Genomic DNA, 22,365 nt, shown 5'->3' with positions numbered 1-22,365 from the left:
TAAAATTACTTTTCTCCTGTTTTAAAGATAGAACATGAGTGATGTCATTGCTTCTGGGAAGTAGATGAAAGGTATTAGTTTTACAAGATACAAGAAGGGTATTAATCACATATTTTAAGAGTAATTGGCATAAAAAGTTAACTGTATTTTATGTTTCCCTCAGAAACAAGGTACAGTTGTCTGTCTGACCTGCAGCTGGACTTTCACTATATACAAATGCACAATGGAAGTCAGCATCAAGTCATTTTTATTGATATTCTGAGACTACTTTCTCTTCCCCAAATCTATGTTCTTTCCTGCTTCTTTACTAATGATTCTTTCTAATGATCTTTGAATTGCCCAGTCAAGGGGAGGATGTTGAGCAGGGGCTGGGTTTGCAAGCGACCAACCACAACAATTTGCTTAGGATGAGGACCTGACCTTGGAAGCAAATCCTGTTGGCATGGATTGCACATGGCAAATCCTGCGTTCTGTGTGTGGTGTCACCATCAGCTTGTGCAGAGAAGCAATCATGCTGTGGAATTGATGTGTGAAGGGAGACCCTTTGTAGGAAGGAAGATCAGAATTGCCACGAACCAATTAAAAGAGGAAAAGTAACAAGCTACAAAGACATTGCTGTTGGAAGCAAAAGGAAAAACAAGTTATTGGACAGTAATAATCTCAGAGGAGAGACATATTCTGGCATGTAGCTAAAACAAGAAAAGAAACTCTGTAATGTTCCTTAATAAGTTATTTAAATAAGTATTTCACAGTCTATTCATTGTAAGAAGCATACATTACTCTGCATTTAGATGAAAGTGGGTAGTGTTTTCTTTAACAAAATACAAAATCATGTGATGTATTTTTGTGACTGGTCATCAGCATTGTTCCAGGGATTGAACTCTTACGCATTTTGAAGAAAAATACTCTTCTGAGCAATCACCTCAATACGTGGAATCTGGAAAATTTCTTCTGCCACAAAGAGGACAAATGAACATTTCCTGTTTCTCATCTTTAGTACATGTTGTCTTTTCAAACAACAATAGTCAGGAACAATAGGCTGGCAGTCATTCAATATGAGCTAAGAAAAAACTGTGCCCCTGGAAGGCTGGGCTGAGTCAGCCTTAAGCTGCTATGATCTAAATTACTAGGTGGACTTGGGAACAAGGTTCAAGCAGCAGACATCCATGTCTTCAACCTTTGATGTTTCTTGACCTTTGAGTACCCTTTGTATTTCATGTTTGTATGTGTAAGAGCAGTGCTTAGGTCATACAGTTATTCACTTGTTTGCACCTGAGCTGGATACAAAATATTCTCATTGTATCTATGCAAAACTACGAGGGGAAAAGTGAAAGAGCAAACCAGGTGTATCACTGGATTAATAAAAGAATAATAAGCAATTTTAACAGTTCTTTACATTAAGTATAGCAAATAACGTAGCTCAGAAAATATGAAACAAAAAATTATGTACTTGGGACAAATGCTGAAACATTGGCAGTGCCTCTATGTGATTTATTCAACATTTATTACTAACTAAACTGCAAGTAGAATTTACCTGCTGGTCTAGTAAGACTACAGGCAGCACAGTTCCAGGTTACACCAGAAATGTTCAAATCAAGAGCAGTATGCTGAGATATCACCCGCCTGCTTCACAAGCAGAATCATAGCAACAACTACTTCCCATCTGGAAAGATCATACTTTATGGCTTTCACTGAATACAGAGACTCCCAATTTTAAGGAATTGAATTTTTGACATTTTGACACATGCAGTTTTGTGTTGACGGAAGCAAGTATTTTTCTTCTTAAGTATATTACTAAAATAATAAAATGCATCAAATAAAATAAACAATTTTGATTTTGTTTTTTTTTTTAAATTAGAACATTCTGGAAGCTTCTAGCAGCATCTGAATGCTAGGCACTAGGATCCTGAGCTACAAGAGGCATAAGGTGAGTGGTCAACATATGCTTCCCCTCAAAATAACAATTCTTGCTTCCTGTCTTGCCCCACCCTTGCTATTTTTGTCACCAGACTTTTTTCAGGGAAGGGCTGTCATGTGATGGCAGAGGAAGATCTTGATTATTTCTGGCACTCTGCCCTGATTGACTGACATGTAAAAACTGGCATCTGTTTAATAGAACAGTTTGCAGTTCACATCACAGAACTTCACAGCTGTGACATGCCCAGCCATAGGGAACCTCCAACTAAAGCAGTGTTTTTCACAAGTCCTAGCAAATGGGGAAAAGCTGAGCCTAATAACAACCCTGACACATGGCCCTAGAAAGTCATACCTCAGATGATGATGCACTCTTTCTACCCTGCTCTGGTCCTTTTCACATGATAAAGTTTCTGCACATCTACAATTCAGTAATTTTCTCAATGGGAATGTTTTACAATTTTTTCTCTTTATGAAACTGAAATACAAGCCTATGAGTATTTTCTATATAGAAGAACAGTTTAACTGAGTTTATGTACAAAGGGGTTGTTTTCTGATGTCTCATATGCATTTCTACCTTGTACAAATTTACACAACAGAGCTCAGTATTAATGGCAATATCAACAATGTAGCAAATCTCCCTGAGGTCATTACACAGTAATTCACACTTCTCCAGGACTGGAAAAATATTGATGAACATTCCTATCTGGAATTAATAGAGGAACAGCTTCTATTTGGGTTCAGTGCATCACTTTAGTAAATGAAACATACATATTTATTAAGTACTTATAAAATATATTTTTTTCCTGTAACAAGTGACAGGGCAATGAGCCTTCAGAGAGACTAAAAAGATTTCTTTTTTGAGTGTAAATCCAAACTTCCTACTGCCAAGTCAATTGCAAAACTCTGGCACACAAAATTGGAACTTCTAGGATGTAAGTTTCACTCTTCATGATGCTAGAATAAAGTATCATCATTTTAAAGTTTTTACCAGTACTTTTAATAGTATATTGAAATTTTAAATGGTGCTTGCTTGTTAATAAATAACTTAGCAACACCATATTCTTGAAAAGACAGGTCTTGCCTGCTTCTTTAAAAGAACATGACAATACTGTTTTTTTCCCAGGAACTGAGAAGAAAGGCAGTACTTACTTGGTTTGTAAAACAGAAGTATTGCCTATTTCTCCTGCCTTCCTACTTTCTCCCCTTCACAGAAAAAAAAAAAAGAACTTTCAATTTTAACATCATAAGGGGACTGTTGTAATTGTAAGAACTCTAAAAGGGAAGTATTTTTCCTCCACTTGTTTCTTCAATATTTAGACTTTGTATCTAATGACTATTTGCAAATGTTTTATATTTAGTAGGTCCATTGAAACAGTATACAATTTTATGCATAAATATAGTGAAAAAACTGTATTATAAGTTGTGGACAGTGAAATAAGAACTCAGTACAGCATTCCCAATTTGAATGTAGAAATTCATTATTTATTTGATAGTACTTAAGTAATCTTACCATCAGGCTCAGTAACTTTCCAACACTAAGCAAGAAACAGAATACATACATTTTTGAGGATAAGCTAAAGCATGGTTTATAAATTCCTTTAACTCTAAAAATGTATTAATTAATGCTATAACAAAACTGTTTTAGGTGGAACACTTGGCAATGGTATGGGTAACTAATTGTTGGTTTTTGCTTTCAATTCAGAACTGCTGTGTAGCCTCTCAAAGAAATGACTAGCAGGGTAGCAGGGGCCCTCTCCCATCCTTCAGTATCACCACCACCACCTCTACTTTTTGTCTCCTCTTTTTAGCTTCAGAAAAAGAGTTTTGTCAAATAGCACCAAGAAACAGCTTGTCTCCATGAAGACCACTGAAAAAACAAGACTGGTAACATTTTGAAACTGTGGGTAAGAGGAAATTTCAAAACAAAATCACTATTTTTTCCTTGCAGTGCTTTAGTAGAAAATTGAAAAGCTACTATTATTTAACAGGCAGTAACAATTCATGCCAAACTGTAGTAAGTCTTTGTAGGTGTGCATTTCTTGAACCTTGGTAAACAATCATCAACTTGCCCATCTTAACATATATTTTAATGGTTTATTTTGAATAACGGGATTTAAATATTTTATATGGGTTTATGTTTATTTAACATTAATTAATTGCCCTTTTGTAACCCTCAGCATAGTGGACATAGTGGACAGCCAAAATCAGAGTTGTTTGGTTCTGACAATCACACTCTGAGCAACACTTTTATGACTGTTAATGATATTAAACCATAAAAACCCAGAAATCCTGACCACCTGTACGAAGGGGAAAAACACGTGCCTGCACTCCATCCATTCCAGTTCCCACATCCATGTCAGCACACATACACTATCTGGCAGAGGTGGAAGGAATGGGAGCATGAACTTCCAGCACAGCTGGAGGCAGAGACCTGCAACAAGGGAACATTTGTCGAGCATCCTGGCAGCCTGCCAGTACGTAGGTGGCCATCCCAGATCTGCCTAGGGCAGCAAAAAATATTCTGCCAGGGTTGTCACAGCACCTGCCTAAAGCAGGAACTCACTGAATTTATGTGAACTAGGAAAGGAGGGGGGAGCAAGGGAAGGGCACCCTTACATGGGTATGTAATTAACTGATGCTTTCAGTGTTGCTTACAGGAAGTACAAAAGTATTCAAACACAGGCTTTCCAAAAACTGGCTCACTCTGAAGATGCTAAATGTTTTGTGATTCTTGAATTTTATTTCTAAACTGTTTTATCATCGAAAAACTGTCACAGGGACCATTTGTTTGTGTCTGTATACCCAGACACAAACAAGTAGCCTGCGAGAAACAAGGTGGGGGAATGTCCTGGGTTGTAAGACAGGGAAATATAAGGAAGGACTTCCCTACCCTTCAGGTCATCTTCCTGAATGGTTTTCAATACGCAAATAGAAATGAAAAAAGAAATTGCATGACTAAGACAATAGTTTGGGTGTAGCCTTTCATCCATAGGAGTGGGGAGGAGGTTGCTAACCAAAAAAACCAAAGTAAAAACTCAAACCCAGATACTTTAAATACATGTATACACTCACCTGATTAACATGTGGAGTAATCACACAGTCCTCCTTTAGTTGCTCAAGATGGCTGATAAGAAAATTGCTTACGCCAATTGATTTACACAAACCTAAAGAAAAACAGAACAAGAAAAAAACTTTAGGACAATCTTAACTACTTGGGTAAATGATTTGAAAAATATGACTTTCAAGAGACAAAATTATTTTTCACATGATTTCTGCAGAGCAAAATACCACAAAGGAACACAGAAAAATGGCACTGAAATCTAGTTTGACAGTGTTATCTGAAAGTGTGGATCTGTCACAGTCATGTTAGGAAATCATTTTATAATCTAAACACACTGGAAACTCCCCAGCGTATAAGAACTCCAGGCTAAATTCTGGGAAAGGCTAATGTAGTATAAGCAAAGAACAATTGGACTCCACCAGAATGAAAAGAAGGAAATGGTGTTCCAAGCAGCTTGCCAAAACTAAAGGAAAGTGGAACATTTGCTGAAGACTAATAAGGTGTGAGCAATACAACCCAAGGACATGCAGCCCAAATGAACCATCTCATACTGCCTATCTTCTATTAGATCATTACAAGATGCTACATGAAACTCAGTGTAAAATCTCCAAGTTAATAAGCAGAGCCTAGCAAGAACCACAAAGATTAATGCAGCTGGATTTCTCAGCTCCTGTTGACAAGCAAATGAAGTCAAATGGGACCTAGGTGATATGAAGGCTATTTTTTAAACAAACCTTAAGTGTGCACGCATGTGTACAAATTAAGAGCTCACAGGCCAGAAATCAGATGTCTTCCTTCAAACCTCAGATATGATAAAAGCCAACTCCCAGTCCTGGCCTGCCACCACCCCTCTGGGATAGTTTGGTCCTTCTACTTTGCTAAGCACAGCTGGCAAGGAAGGCAGCTAGGCCTAGGTTAGGAGGGGTCTCTTTAGGCTCTGTGCTCTGTGGACCACGGCTCAGGCTAATTTCTTCAGTATGTGAACTTTGTTTGCATTGACTTAAGCTGCATTTCAGTTTGTAATGCTACAGTCTGTCTCTGGGTGTGAACACAGAAGTCTGATCACTGTTGTTAATCCAGTATTTATTTGAGCAGACTCATTCTATAAAATGCATAGACAGGTGTGCATCTATATACAACAAAAGAAATTGCATTTTTCTAGTCCTTTGTGAAATTATGTAAGTGAAGTTGCAGCTTACTGCTAATTTGTGTAAACAGATTTAGAGTCCTTAAAAAAAATAAAATCAGCCTTTACACATTTTAGCAGCATAAACTAAAGCATAAGCTGTAGCAAAAAAACCTGCACACATACTATCACTTTTTGATGTGTTTCTTTCATGGAATACCAAAAGAAGAAATTATACACTAACAACTAAAATTCCAGATGCCTTCCCCTTACAGAAATTATCATTGTTCAAGATATATAACATAATTAGGTTAAAACCAGGACTACAGTGATTTACATAATTTGTATGTAATCTGCCAGAAGGAGCAAAAGCCGAGCTTTTGACAAACAACCATTGAGTGTCAACACTAATAAATCATTATGCCACAGCAGTCAGAAAAACACTGATTTAACACAATGGCGAACCAAAATATTATACACTATTGTTGAAAGCTAAGGAGTTACAAAAAACAGGCCATTATTGCCCTTGAAGAATAAAGCTTTCATTTCAGATTGAAATAAAACAAAATTCAGTCACAGACATGAAATAGTACATTTCCACAAAAAGCTTCAATTTTTTCCCCCTTCTGTATACTCTAAGATGTTTTGCTTCTAGCATATTTCTCACAGGAGACTTTGAAGTCTGTTCCATGGTGTTAAGATTTCCCATCAAGAAATTTCAGGTCATTTATGTTTTGTATTAGAAGTCATCTGAGTCATTCCTACTAAAATCAGAATTATACCATTCATGTGTTCAAAGTGATGTCCCACAGAGAAAGCTTAATTCAAAACTACGAAGAAAGTAAACATTCTCCCAGAAAACAGAGAAATAATTAGAATTTTGATGTTTTTATAAAACCAGTATTTTCTTAAGGGATTTTTTTTTTAAGGGAATACACTTAAAACATTTCAGTTTATTAAATACACATACATGTTTGGGTGAAGTTAGAACCCTCCATTTCAACTCCATTGCTTTGGTGTTAGTTACAGTTTGACTATATGACACTTAGTGTTTTGATTTTTGCATTAAATTACAATATAAAATACAAAAAGTGATTAAACAATTGCTCAGTCTAACAGTATTAAAAATCTTATTTCAATGCATGATGGAAACATGAATTCAAAACACTGGAAAATAGAGCTTAAATATGAACAATCAGTCAATTCTCTATTCTAGAGAATTGCTTCCATTTGCCTGATGGAAGATTAACACAGTTGCTCTGCATTGTCCAAATCTCAGAAAGACTGACTTTAAGAAGAGGATTATGCAGAATTATTTCCACATTTACATCTTCTGGATTAATTCATAAGAATGAAGATTTAAGAAAAGATGGATAAGAAACAGAAGGTCTGGTTATCTCCTGGGCCTTATCTGACAGATTTACACTTGTGACTATGTCTATCAAACAAGATCCCTTAAATTATATCAACAGCAGAAATAAACAACTTGCATATAGAGAAACTAGTGAAAAATGGTCCTGACTCACTGCCTTGAAATAACCTGGGAGATGCAGGGGACACATTTCCTTGTATTTCCTTTCTCATGGAGCACCAACAGAGGTAAGTTCCCCAGAGCTCCTGCCATGGGTCTCAAAAACACCAGAATGCTCTTGAAAATGGGGGCAGACACCCCCCCCCCCATCCCCCCCAATTTAATGCCTGTTTAGAATGCTTAAAAATCTCATTTCAGACAATTCAGCCACAATACATGTTGTTAGAGCTGTTGTGATTGCAGGTGGTTTTGAAGTCTATACTTCTTTTTAACTTAACCATTTGAACTAGTCCTGAAGTTCATGTTTCCTGAGATAAAAGTTTGCAATATATTAGCTATAATCCCTCTAGAAAGTAGTCTTAAAATATACATTTTTACTGTGGTATTTACAAACTTACAGAGCTTTGACTCAGGGAGAGAAAGCACCCTCCTTATCTGCTTAAGGAAATGATTGGTCTGGCCCCTATGAAACAGATTTTGAGAAAGTGCCAGGTGCAATAAACAAAGAGTTTGCAACCCCCCATTAGCTCCCAAAGGCTCCTGTTATATCTTCTGAGGTTTTGTTCTATTCCTTGCGACTCTGACTTCACAGGCTCAAAGAAAAACGTAGGAACACTGGTTCCTTTATGCATGCTAAAAACTGACTGACCACAATGCTGGAACACAAACTTTCATCCAGCTTTGAAAACCTATCATGAAACTCTGCAAGACACATCAGAAAACATATGGGCAAAATAACAGTTGATTAGAATGGGGGAAAAAGTAAGGATCTTTTTTATTCTCCACAAAAAAATCTTGGCCCACACCACATTGGTAATTTCACCACGCTGTATTTCTCCCAGCTACTGTGAAGCACTATATCATGCTAATGGATTGGTTTGCAATATAGTTGAGTATTAAGCTTAATGTATTTTGTATTGCAATTTAGAGAATGATTGGGTATTTTTATCTTTACTCCACATAATACCAAGTTATACAAAGTTTGATGGGCACTGTTAGTCTTGCAACAGAAAAGCATAAATAGGCTGTCTTGGCACCACAACACTGTTTTAGTACAATAGTGAGCCTTATCTTTCTCCAGCACTACTACAGACTTTTATCAAACTCCTAAATACCCTCCAGAATATTAAATGTACAAAGTTCAGATCAAAAAGATTTTGTAAATTACAAGACTGGATACCAGGTTTTTGGAGCCCATTTTCCTCCCCCTCCCTGCTGCTCTACATGAGTCAGAGCAAGGGAGAATTCCCACGTTGAGTGAACAGTGCCCATTTTGTTATATCTTCTATTCAGGCTACAGAATAAAAACACAAATGGATCTTCTTTTCACAAGAGGTCAACTGCAGTCACTGTATCTTTATTAAAAAAGGTTGCACAGGTTGGAAAGGTCCACATTCTCTCTGATATGCACACTGGGTGTAAATTGCACTACTCATAGAAACCCTACAAGATTTCGTTTCAGCATAACTTGCTGTATCAAAGCTGTAGGCTTAGTGTGCCCCATATGCAGACTGAAAGGCATAAATAAAGACTTGATATACCTTGATAAATAAATAAATAAAGCAGACTACTTTTAGACAGACTCAATGAGTCTGAAGTTACTTCTAAATCTATGAAATAACATCTTCCCACAGCATGGGCTGAAACACACAGACATCAGAAGGTTATGTGCCCCTCCCTGAGACACACAGGAAGACTGTGGCAAAACTGCAAATAAAATACACAAATCATATTTCCTCCTCCAAAGGATTTCTTTTTAACCTATTCATTGTCATAGTACAGGTGCTTGTCTGCAATTCTGTGACCACCACCTGCTACATGTCACCTGTGAACCATGATAAACCATGAGGACAACAGGAGAGCAGGCACGAGTAAAGGCCAACTGTTCTGGACTGAAAAGTCATTTCCAGCTCTGTTCCTGACTCAAGTCCAACTCTGTTCCTGACTGAAAACTCATTACAAGCAGTCAGTTTCCACAACTGTTAAATGGCTAACTAAACAGCTTCATGCAGCATAGTACTGGCTTCATGCACATTGTCTCTGACCCTGGCTGCTCATTCTAACTACTTCAGTGCAATGTTACTTTAGTTATGTTGACATATTTTTATCCTTACAGTTGACATTATAGACCAGAGAAAATAACCCAATCCACTGCATGGAAAAAAAAATCATTCCCACCATACCTGTATTCAATAATGCTACCACATACTGTGACGTGAAAGTGTGATCGAAATTATCAGCAACTCAGCTACATGTCTAGAGCCTAATAGAATATGTACCCCTGAAAGTAGCACTTTGGAGGTATTACAGAAGCACATAGGTAAGATTCTAAATAGTTTGTTCTCTCTATAACTATGATGGCATGGTTTCCTGAACTGAAATACTTTTTAGACTTCTGTATCAGAGAAGAAAATTATGCCCAAGTGGTATGAATAACAGCAACCTAACTGATGTTAATACTGATTAAAAATAGTTAAGAATCTAAGGCTTTTCTTCAACATATGCAAAACAGATAAATTATTCCTTTTCCACAATCACATACACTATCTATTGAGAAAAAAAGTTATTCTGGACAAGGATTTCCTTTGAAAGATATTCCAACATTGCCTTCTTCACAAGAGTTCTTGCATTAACACTGGGACCTCTTGGCACATCTGTAAGGGAACACAACTCTGAATATTTGCTCTAAATATTTTTGCTTAGCTTGCTTATTTACAGTTTTGACAAAGAGGATCCACTTGCTAGCAGAAAAGGCATAAACCATACACTACGGTAAGTCATGAAACAAAGTCTTCTGAAGGTTTATTTTTACTCTTAGAATTACCCATTAAGTCCTTGACATTAAGAAAGAAAAATGAGCAAAACATGAGCACAGATGTTAATGCAAGTTTAGATTCATTCTCACTTTTCCATCTGCATAAAAAGAACTTTTTCTATGGTAATTTCTTATTTTTAAATAAGATAATAAAATTATGAAAGTTTCTTTATGATCTTTAACATACATATGTGCAACATTTTTTTTACGTGTCTTTATTGCTATCTTATCTGATGAAGAGGGTGTGATGCAAAAGTAAAATCCTCCTCCACCTGCAACCACCTCCCCATGAAAGCACATCTCTGAATTGTGCTTCTCATAATAATAACCCACAAGACATCCGTATCTTTGCAGACAGAACATTATCAACGTGAAAAAGAACTGTTTCTAGGCAAATAAGTTACTTGCTTTTGCTTACTAAAATTTCAGTGCAGCTTATGAACACACATTCACATATGACTTCTACCACCATAAACACATTTGAGGCAAAAGTTTTCTGAAGCTGTAACACATCAGTTTTGAATTGTCCAGTGTTCATCACATAGACTTAAAGTAGAATATGTCACCTAGCAAAGGATGTGCTAGAAATTTGTGCCATCTGCACAAAAACTGTATTTGGCTCACTGAACTTTTTTCCCTCCTACTTTTAAGAACAGATAGAAAATGGAAGAAGAAAATATGATGACTGCACTGGTCTACACCCAGCAATGAAGATGGTAAGAATATTAAGGTTTACTAGATCTCCTCTCACTTGGAATTTAAAAAAACCCAACTTTTTTCCAAGAAAAAAGTTACGTGGCTTTACTATTGAGCTAAACAATTTCTGTTACTTTATGAGATTCTCTTCAAACCACACACATAATCATAACAAAAACATATATCAAGACATATCAAGGAATTTCTGATCCAAGTAAGAATATTTCATGTCAGCATAAGCTGCACTGCTAAACATTAAAAAGATAAGCAAACCATTTTAGTAAAATGGCAGTGAGTTCTAGTGGGATCTGAACCCACAACCACCACAGTGTTACTCTTGCCAACTTCAGGCAAAAGCCCTGGCTGGAAGCCCTCGTTCTTCCCAGCAGTTTTAGACAGAGGGACGAGTAATGATACACATGTGTGTATGAAAAGCTTGCTGAGATGATGGGCTAGCCACAATGCCAAAATCAAGGTCATCAGAGACACTGCTTATGGAAAGAGTCACTTTGCTAGGAACTGCCCAATTACCAGTGAGCACATGCAGTGACTATTCCCCATGTCAGTTTTCCATCCCGCTTTCATCTGCCAGCCAACAAATGCCTATACAGGAATGTTGCAGCTGTCAAGGGAATATATTACTCAATGTATGTATCTTGGAATGGATTCTGTAGGCAGCCTGTTCTGAGGTACTGGAGAAGATAATTCCACAAAAGAACAATTTTGAGACCACAAGAATTTAAACCATAGCCTTGATATTACAAGTATTCTAGTTGATTTCAGCTGTTACAACAGAAATAACTAGTTATTATGCACAAATGTCTCACTGACCAAGTTTTAGAATTTTTTTCCTCTCTTTTCCCTCAGCAGTGTTTATCCCATAACTATTTAAAGGAAAACACATATGTAGGCTATTGAACAAAGACACAGGCCTAGAATTCTCTGCCTCTCAGCACTGCAGCACAGATAGTCTTCTCTGACTGTGACCTGAGTCATCAGGCTCCTGTGAAACAGCTCCAATCAAACTGCAGCAGATTAACAAGTCAGAGAAGATAAAAATAATAATAATAAAATAATTTAACAGCTTTCAAATAACTAATTATCAAAACTATGTTTTCCTGAGCTAGCAGAAGTCAGTTTAGCAATAAGATCTTTTCTGCCATGAATAGAGAGCTATCAATTTGGTCTGTCAGAAGTCACACAGGATTTTTTAATGGCAGTTTTTAGTGTAGATAAACACTATCTTAAATTCCATTCCAAATCCTTGATTTTATACTTTCAGGTACCCACAAAAATTCTTCAATTTCAATTTCAACATTTATTCTTAACGCTCAACATTAAGAAGTTGCAATGGCTTATCAGTAGAAGCTCTACATGAGGTTGTTCATTAAAAAAATCTTCTGGTCACTGGGGCTGAATACCAAGACCAGGTGCAGAATTCTTTTCTGCAGAATTCTGATCCCCAAGTTACAGAGCTACTGTATAAGTTGGCAAAATTCCCTCTGGAAGCAAGGTCAGGCCTAAATGCATGCAAATCCCAGGTCTGAAGACATGGAAGACACAGACTGTAAGACAAAACAGAAATCTCTGAACAGAATTCTTTCTTAAATCAACACGTGAAGGTATTATGAATAAAGCAGTGATATAATTCATCACCATGAGAAGGAAACATTCTAATACTTTCTGTATGATTTGGGGAAATGTACATAAAATTTGTCTGTTTGGTTCATGGTATGGAATGATACAACTGCTATAGGTTTGGATACCGCCATAAATATCTATCTACCTTTGCTAACCAGAACTCTATCACATTTTTCCCTGGAAAGATAGTAATGAAAACCAGCAAATTTAATGACTTGGCTCTGACTATTATAATAGAAATAGTACAAAAACGAACTAAAAGTATAATCTTGCCTTTGTAGCAAAGAGAAGATAGAGGGTATAAATATATAGATTTCAGGTTAAAGAGGGAAAGATGCTAGTAGAACATTTAATGGACTCTAAGAGACTACTGAAGGATTTAGCCAGGAAAAAAGAACAGTATATTTAGCTAAAGACTCTCTAGCTCAGGGGCAAACCAGAAAGACACAGGACCATGTTCCTGATGCAATTCAGAGCGATTAAAACACCTGAAGAAGGCATAACTTCTAGGGTGTGTTATTTTAACACAGATAATTAATGTAGTATGTCATACTGTTACAGTAAAAGACAACAATGGCTTTATAGAATCTACAGGAGTATTTTTGGGCATGCTCTCATATCTGTCATGGTACCCCTTAGGATTCTGGGAAATTGTTTTTAACATGAAGTGTGATCTTGAGATAGCTGTTCACTTGCCTGAGGCAGTTGAACAGTGGATTCAAGCCCAGGGAAGAGTACTAAAACATGAAACCTTCTTTCAAGTGTTCCTGAGACTCCAGCCTTGGGGCAGTAAACACATTCCCTTCAGTTTCCAGAGAATGCTGGATCCAAGCAATGCAGCCCAAAACTTCAGTATGGAGAGCAATCAACTGGAGAGGGTAACCAGATCCCCAGAAAACGACTCAGAGTCTCATTTTTAATCTTCATAATTCCAGTTTACATCGTATCAGGACAAAAGAGTATTTCACAAAATGCTAACCTCAAATCCCTTTTGATGAAATACAGAAACAGTCATAAACCAGAGAGGGGATTATTCAGTGATAGCAAAGGATGTCTCTCATCACTTGAAACTACTACTTTCTATTTATGATAATATTCTGATGTTACAGCTCAACTCCAAACCTGCATTAGCAGTATGTATAAGAAGCATTATTAAGCAGCTAGGGATTAAGAAACAGTAAATAAAGGTGCTCACACATCTCAATGAAAGCACATCTACCAATTCCACACCGAGTTCATTGGCACCTGCAGCCTTCAAATAGCCATAAACCTGCAACAATAAATCCTCTAAGCCAGAGTTACTTGTGAGTTTATGAAAATCAGACTCAGCACGAGTTTTGTTTAAATCTTTATGCAAGTTTTCTGCTTCCTAAAATGTTTCTTTAGTAATGCTGAAAAATATTCAGATTTTTTGAAATTTGTTGCACAAAGTCTGGGGACATGGTCTTATAAATTAGTGCACACTAACCTAGACTGACCCAGAAGCTCTGTTTCTCCACAGGTAACTGGGTGGGAAGACACTTGAGGCCAGAGTCCTGCAAGTCGTGTTACAGCAGCCCTGTGTCCCAGCAGCTGTGTGTAGGCTCTCAGATGAACCTGAATGAATCTTTGTAGACATAACTTTAAAAAAATTCTCTCAGAGCTATGACTATAGATGGAGTTGGTATTTTGCTTGTGTCAACTTTTGACCACTGTAACCTATCTAAACGTTAATATAATATTTTTTTTTAAATCTCCATTACAGACTTTTAGTCTGGAGTACTTATAGTTTATTTACTCTCCTTCTAGTGTAACTGATAATGATAATAAATAATTTATAATTTACATTACTTTAAAATAATGTTTCCTTTCCCAGGTAGGTGGAATTTTGCAGAATAAATACTAACCTGGATTTAAATTGAAGAATGAGATTTATAAATACCTGCATTCAAACTATCTGTGAATACAAAGAAGTGATTAAATTCTTGTAACTTCAGCCAGATCAAAGACTTAGGTCAATACTGACAACTTTTAACCATCTTGCACAACTCTTGCAGACAGTTCCACAAAACAATTTGCTTTCTACAGAGGACAGTGGATTTTGCCTTTCCACTTTCAGATGCTCTTCAGGATGGACACAGCTAGCTACTAAACCCACTACCAAGTTGAATAATTTCAATATTACCTTTGTGAATTGACTGCTGAAGCAAATAATTTGTTTAAAATATCAATCTTTGAATATGAAACAGTTTATATTTTTTTCCAGAATAAACATTAAAAACAAAAAACCAAAAAACCCCAGAATTCCAAACACAAACCACTGACTACCTGAACTAATGTCAAGTTCAGAGAAGACAAAGAACTCCCTCATTTATAAGAACTTTTAATTTCTTCCCTTAATCAATGAAGATTTTATTATTTCCCTCCAGTAAGGATTTTGACCAAATCCTACATTCAGTTCAAACCATGTTGCTCACATAACACATAGCAAGTCACAAAGATATGCAGCAAGTGTTTAATCTTCAGTGGAAAATCTAGTGGTTAACCATGCAAACAAATTATTTAACTTTTTGCTCAGGAATCATTGCATTTCCAACTCTAGAGTGGTTAACATCTGCGTGGCATTTCAGGAACACATAGTTATGGTCAGGACATCCAGAGTCTGTATCCCCTAAAGCAAAAATGTGGAAGTTAAGGTTCTAAGGCACTTGACTCAACCAGACCATTACATTTTCCTTCCCCTGTAAATGATCTGAGGTAATTTCGACAACCAGAGCTGGAAAATTTATCCTCAGCTAAATGATACATGAGTCTACAGAATGCTTAAATTCAAAAAAAGACTGAAAGTAACAACATGAAAACTGGGGAAAAAAAAACCTTGAAGAAATGCAACCACAGGAAAAAAAAAAAATCTAGCATGAGATGTCTTTAAAGAGGCATCATGCACAAGGACAAAGACCAAAAGCTATTTTCCCCTCTGTGAAAACAGCAACAGTATTTCTAGTGACTTTTATTAAAAAGACCACTGAATTGCTGATAGTCTTTTCAGTTAGGAAGATGCAGACAAAGAAAGATCCTGTAAGACAGAAAAGATCACAAAGATGCATGCAAAACCAGAATAAATCCCATAGGACAGGAATAATAAAAGAATATGGAAAATACAACCTGTTTGCAGCAAATTAGGATGGCGTATCTAGGCACAAATGGCATGCAGTAACTTAAATACTCATCAGAAAATCCTTCACAGTGGAAAAGATGAAACACATTGTGGAATAATCCATCTTTGGATGTAAGTGTTATTCATGCTTTTAAATACTAGGTCAGTGAAACATTTCTTCTAAAAATCGAATGTTGTCTTACATGGCAGAAAACACTTTTAGCAACATCCCTTAGGCTCAATACAAAAAGAATAAAAGATATATCAAAGATAATTTACTTCTGTGTTTGCAGAGGCACAGCAAATTAAAGGAAGGATTGAAGTGTAAGAGGCTCTGGTAATGACACACAGCCTGTGACTGCTTTTGTACGACTCCCCTGCTATAATCACTATTTCAGTAGCTCTGGGTCAGTGATAAGATTACTTTATCCAAGAAGTCTTCTCCCCTCTTGTGGAACTTCTCTGAAGCTGTAAACAGGGTGGTCCACATAGCCCAAGAAAGGCATGACAAGATCTTCTCTCACATAATTTCTAATAATTCTGCATACTTCAGGAGCAAAATCCTCTTAAATCTACAGGCTACTCTTCCTATAGCTATGATCATAAACTGTACTTTGCTGTGCACTGAAAATCAAAGTGAATTATCCAAACCTGAGAGAGTAGGTCTGTTTGAAAATCCTGCAGTTGAGTATTTGTTCCTCATCTAGACATTTTATTTTGTTTCAAAATAAAAATGCAGTTATAAAATACCACAACATATGATAAATTGGAAAATGGCATCATACAGTTATAAAAAAACCCTAAAGGAGACAAAACTTGCCATGATTTATACTTAAAAAGGAGGTTACTACAAAGATGTTCTGTAGTGCTCAGTGGTGTTCTGTGGTGGCATAGAGATTTCAATGAATCAGTAGATTTCCTCAAAAAAAGTATGCACACCATTATTGATCTCATGGACAGAATCTGACAACGTATTATTTACAAGCAGGACCAAATTCTGTATGCTGCAACTTTCAAAGATATTTTCACAACTTACACATCCAAATTCCACTGAAATATGAGCATGTAGTTAAAATTAAGTTTTTGAATATCTCTCACTGTGAGTTTCCCAATCCCAAAGCACATTATAATTCCTCCTTCTAAGATAGGCTTTGTTATTAGATCACCTTTCTCATAGAGCTCTTCCATCGCTCTCCAGGTTTCAGCTCGGACCTCTCGATTGCTTTTACCTGGAACTTGTGCATCAGGCCAGTGAATCAAATAAAGATCTAAAAAAGAAACAGAACCAGACTGCTTGTTAAAGTGTCCAGAAAATAAATAATCAAATTACATGAGACAGCATTTCCCCTCCAGTAGCCCCTAACACATTATCATCATAATAGTTCCAATCACTACTCAGTGATCATTACTGGATGTAGGCAGTTAGCTGTAATAAATTAATTCTATAACATCACATTAACAGCTAAGGGTAGCAGAACTTGCACATGTTCCACATGCTTAGGTCACTGTAATCAGAATTTCATGGTCACATATGCACTTAATAAACTTTCCACACATAACAAGTCCTATTTAAATCAAAAGGATTTTGGTCACTAGAATTATGAGTGGACTATTACTTACTAAGTGCTGCAAGCCTTCCATTTCATGGAAGATAAATATATTTGACAGTTGTGCAGGTAATTTATACAATCTCAGCAGTGGGTCTGTCTTTTTCCCTTCTAAAGAATACTTCCTCTTCTGAATTTATGTTGGAAACTATAGCACATTCTTTATGCAGATTTTTTGTCTAAGTTTTTTGCCTAAGTTTCATGTCAGCCTTTGTGATTTTTTTAAAAGAAGTTTAAAAAAATAATATTTTAACAGAAAAAAATTATGCTTTACTACATTTTTTGGAATGTTAGCACAATTTCAAACACAATTAAGATTTACTGCTGATGAAATTATCATAGAATCATAGAACCTTTTTGTAACATCAGACCTAAGTCTTCCCTGATACTGCTCCCTGCCACCTCTTGGGTCACTGGTCACCAGAGAGAAGGGACCAGTGCTACCCCTCCACTGCCCCTCGTGAGGAGGCTCTTTGGGTGCTGTCTCCCTGCAAGAGAAGACTGTGCTTCAATTGAAAAAGAAGCACTTCCAACACACATTGAGAAATGCACATGTACTGGACTCAGTTCCAAATCAGACTTCAATTTAAAAATGACAGACCTGTAACTCCTTTACAAGTTTGTAGACATTGCTAGACATTTTGAAGGAGAAATGTAGAGATACTCGGAAAACAATTACATTTGTATTCAAATTGTAACTGCAGATTAAACAGGTAACTACAGGTATCCCAGTCAAACAGGTTTTGGCCTTTGCTGCATATATTAGTCTGATGAAAAACAGGAAAAAAAAACCCAGATGACTGAGATGTGTACCATTTTCTTTGTGTTTTATAATATTCCTTTTCTGGCAGTTCAAATAGTGTTAAGAAATAAAAAACCTGACTTGTTTTCAATGAGAAGAGTGTTTTGTTCTTTGGATACATCAATCCATTCATTTACAGCACTTCTTTGTGAAAATGCAGACTTTCTTCTTTGGGAATCATGAAAAACAAGGAGGGAAAAGGAAAAAAAAGCCTTTTATTCACAATTTAAAGACTACACTAACAATTACTGTATCAGTGGGGTGGTATGTTAGCTTTCTCCTTCTAAAAATACAAATTCAACCTTGATTTAAGATGAAAGTGTACCATAAAATTTGTTATAATACACTGGCTCCAATTTTGGTACATCATTGCAACAAGTGCTTTACTTACCTTAAAAATCTAATTAGAACAGCACAGAATTATGTACAGCAAAATACATTAGGGATGTAGCAAGGAAAACATTATTTTGGATGTGTAAAAAAATCCACAAGCTATATTTGCATTTCCTGACATCAATGATCCATTTAAATAAAATTTTAAACCCCTAGACTTTTTAAATACAAGAGCTCAGACAAGCCAATAATCACTCATATATAATCATCTGCAGAGTCTGGGTTTGTATCATATTTAAGGAAAAAGTTGATTGCTCTTTGCCCTTTTATCCATAAAATCTACTTCCAATTCTACATGCAATCTTCCTGATCCCCAATCTATCAATAATTACTTCTTTACTAATTTCTCTGAGAAACGAAGTTGTGTTTATTAAAACTAAATACCAATACATGGTATTGGAATAAATATCAATTCTCTGACTTTTAACAGAAAACTAGTATTGGAATATTGATTAAAGCATTTGGTGAGGTTATGTTCAAAACTCAGGACTACTCACATCCTCTTGCCAATAAAATTTCCACTGATTTATTTTAGACATACACCGAAAGGGTTGGCATTAGGAATTCCCAATATCAAGTGTTCATTTTGCTCTAAAATTATATATGCTACTAGGACTACTTACTGCATACAGACTGACATGTTTGTATTTAAACCTTTTTGCTTGTATAAAGCAAGTGTCATATCTAAGTAGGTGTAAGTTACTGGGATCTCACACCTACCTCCCAGAAAAATGGAAGAATGATATATTTTTAATTGCTGCTTGCCATGTTCTCCAAACCAGACTAATAACTGCTTAACTATGCAAAGAAATGTCATTTAGCAAAAATAATCAAACTTCAGCAGAATTTCACCACCAGTTACTTCTCCAAAAGCCTGACTGTTCAGTTAGACACCACAGTTTGGAAATGCTTACAGAAATAGTTACATCAGGGATTTCCACAGACACAGATGCATTGTACTCTGCTCAGGAAACTGAAACATTCTCCAAAGGAAGACTTTTAAGAGATCTGATAACTGAAAGATCTCTGGCCTCAGACATCCCAAAAAGTGCAACACATCCCCTTTCTCTGTATTAATGTCTGAGGCCTCTGATGCAAACAAGATTAGCTGTTGTCCTTGATTTTAGAAAGGTTTTGTTACCAGGTACACCATCACTATATCATCCTGTTATGTTTCTTTTAAGTTAGGCTTTTTCACTGAAATAAAAATTACTTCACATTCCAAAATATTGGAACTTAGGGCTAGAAAGCATCTCCTGGATCACCAAGTACAGTCTTCCTGACTGCAAGAAGTGTTCATGAATGATGTGGGGCAAAGGTGCCTTATCTCATAGACAAAGAGTAGAACAGTCCTTCTGCCAGTCATGTGTGAAGCACCCAGCACAGCCAGGACCTTCCTTCTACTGCAGCTGTTAGAAAACTTTCCATCATACCTGCAGGCCAATAGAAACAACAACCACCTCACAAACCATGGTCTGTGATTTCATCTTTATTTGTACACACATTCACACCCTACACCCACACACACATTTTCTTTTGCTTAAAATATTTTCCCTCCTGGGGTATTGTGAGAAACAAACACTCTTAAATTCCTTTCAGAGGCAAGAAATTACCTTTAAATCATTGCCTGAAATAGCTTAAGTTCTAGTAATCAAGAAATACATAATTTTATCACTGGAGGCCTTTAAAAACAGACTACATTTTTAATGAGAACGAGGTTGTGCCTTCTAGCATGGGAAAGATTAATCAATTTCTTGAGATGCCTTCCAACAATGTATTTTTTAAAATAATCTTAAATCAAAAAATCCATCTTTATTCACAGTATCAGGAGACACTTGAGAAAGAAGGAAAAATCCTCCAAACATTCACAGTCTGGTTTCATATTTAACAGCTTTAAAAAACATCCTTTGCATACAGTCAGGCTGCAATGGTGCAGCAATGGTGCAGCAGTGAACAGAGGCCTGAAGGTCATTAAATGTCAATGCACAGTGGTGCAGCAAAACTAAAGCTAATACCCGAGCTGCTTTCACACAGACATTTAAAATATAATGGCTTATTGCTTCTTAGTGGTTGCAGCACCTACAATCAACACACTTCCTCTTAACTGAAAAGTACAGGGCCATTTTACACATTTAAAAGCCAACATTATGTTTTTCTGGAAATAAAAGTCTGCAATTCTATGCAAAATCCCTAATACAGTATTATAAAAAAAGTTAAATTTGACTAAAACAAACCTAGTAGTATGAAAAACAAGCCCAGTCTTCTATCAAGCCTATAATCAGAAGTATATTCTGCAAAGTTTCCCAGCTGTCTTAATGATGGGAATCCTATTTTCTTGCTTTTCTCAACAGTCACTTAATGTTGATATATTTTTCTTTCTCACTCAATCCTTTTTGTTTTGTGTTTCCTTCTATTGAACAAGGATCAATGTGAAACAATCTACAAAGTGTTCTGAAGCAATAGAGAGTCTGAATTATGATAACACACTAATTTCATGTGATTCATCTATTACAGTGAAGCTGCTGATAGAGCATTTGTCCAGCTCCAGCTGGGGATTTGTGACAGGCCAGATTTGCCTGAATGGGACAAACTCAGAACTGTCAAAAGGAAAATAAAATTGTTTATGAATTCAGTAACCCACAAATCAGCATTCAAGAAGTTACTTTAGAGGTCGGATCTAAATCCCAAGGAATGTATTCTGCTACTGCCAAACCTGTACAATCTGCTGCCATTCCATATTGGTTTACTGTTACTATTAGTTGAGGATCACATTTAGAAAATGCAAGGAGCAGAGTATCTGTTACAACCACTGCCCACATATAATACAAATTTCCACTATGTCATGGATATATAATCTACCAGTTAAAAAAAAAAATCCTGGAACACTGCTCTCCTAGTACCACTTGTCTGAAAAGTGTTCATTGAAAAGGCTTCATAACAAGTATTCTGCATGGAGTATTTTACATTTTCTCTTAAAAAGCCGTGACTGCTTTCAACAGCTCACATTCCATATACTGATAATGCAAAGATTTATTAATTCCTGTTAGATTATTTCTCGGGTTTCTAATTCAATCTTTAGGGATAGACTGGGTAACTCCTAAGGACCCTCCAGAAAATGAACATTAGCTGCACATTAAGCTGCCAGGGCTCCTCTAGCTTTTTCTTTTTGCACACCTCTGAATTACTAACTTTCCCTCCAACATAAAGATCTAACATCACACATATATTATTTAGGATTTTTCAGCTTTCTTTATAAACTATGTATATTTATAGAACGTGTAAACCCCCATGTACTTGGTTAATACCAGAATGAAATCAGGGAATTCTGATTTATTCTGTTCACCATTGATTTAGGTCACCACAGCAGATTAAATGGTTCAGGAACAGTTTGTGAATTTTTGACACATCTCCACATCAGTGGAAGAAAGGTGAAGAAGGAGGGAAGATAGCTGAGGGTAATAAGGAACCAAAACAAAAATATAAAAAATGAGGAAAAATCTAGTATGGAGACTAATTGTGTAGGCAGCTGTAACATTCCTAAAATTATCTTAGTAATATGTGCACAAGAAGTTTCAGCTCTGAACACATTTGACAAACAAGTTCTGTTTATGCGATTCTGAGGATTCATTCACATAGTGAC

The 22,365-nt window shown here is 36.3% G+C and overlaps 1 protein-coding gene across 2 annotated transcripts in view; it reads right to left on the bottom strand.

Annotated features, from left to right (window-relative positions):
* Positions 1-22,365, bottom strand: part of LOC110477491 (putative oxidoreductase ZK1290.5) — a 44,966-nt gene that overhangs the window by 8,103 nt on the left and 14,498 nt on the right. Inside the window, exons 3-4 of one of the 2 annotated variants that reach the window (XM_021543287.3) lie at positions 17,090-17,191; positions 4,990-5,081 (exon numbers count right to left, since the gene is read on the bottom strand). In XM_021543287.3, the coding sequence (XP_021398962.1) occupies positions 4,990-5,081; positions 17,090-17,191 (194 nt within the window). The remainder of the gene's footprint in view (positions 1-4,989; positions 5,082-17,089; positions 17,192-22,365) is intronic. The other variant, XM_077785473.1, reaches the window with a different exon arrangement.

The sequence above is a fragment of the Lonchura striata genome, chromosome 9, assembly GCF_046129695.1.
Source record: "Lonchura striata isolate bLonStr1 chromosome 9, bLonStr1.mat, whole genome shotgun sequence".
Lineage (NCBI taxonomy): Eukaryota > Metazoa > Chordata > Aves > Passeriformes > Estrildidae > Lonchura > Lonchura striata.
This window is presented reverse-complemented; position numbering and strand designations above follow the sequence as displayed.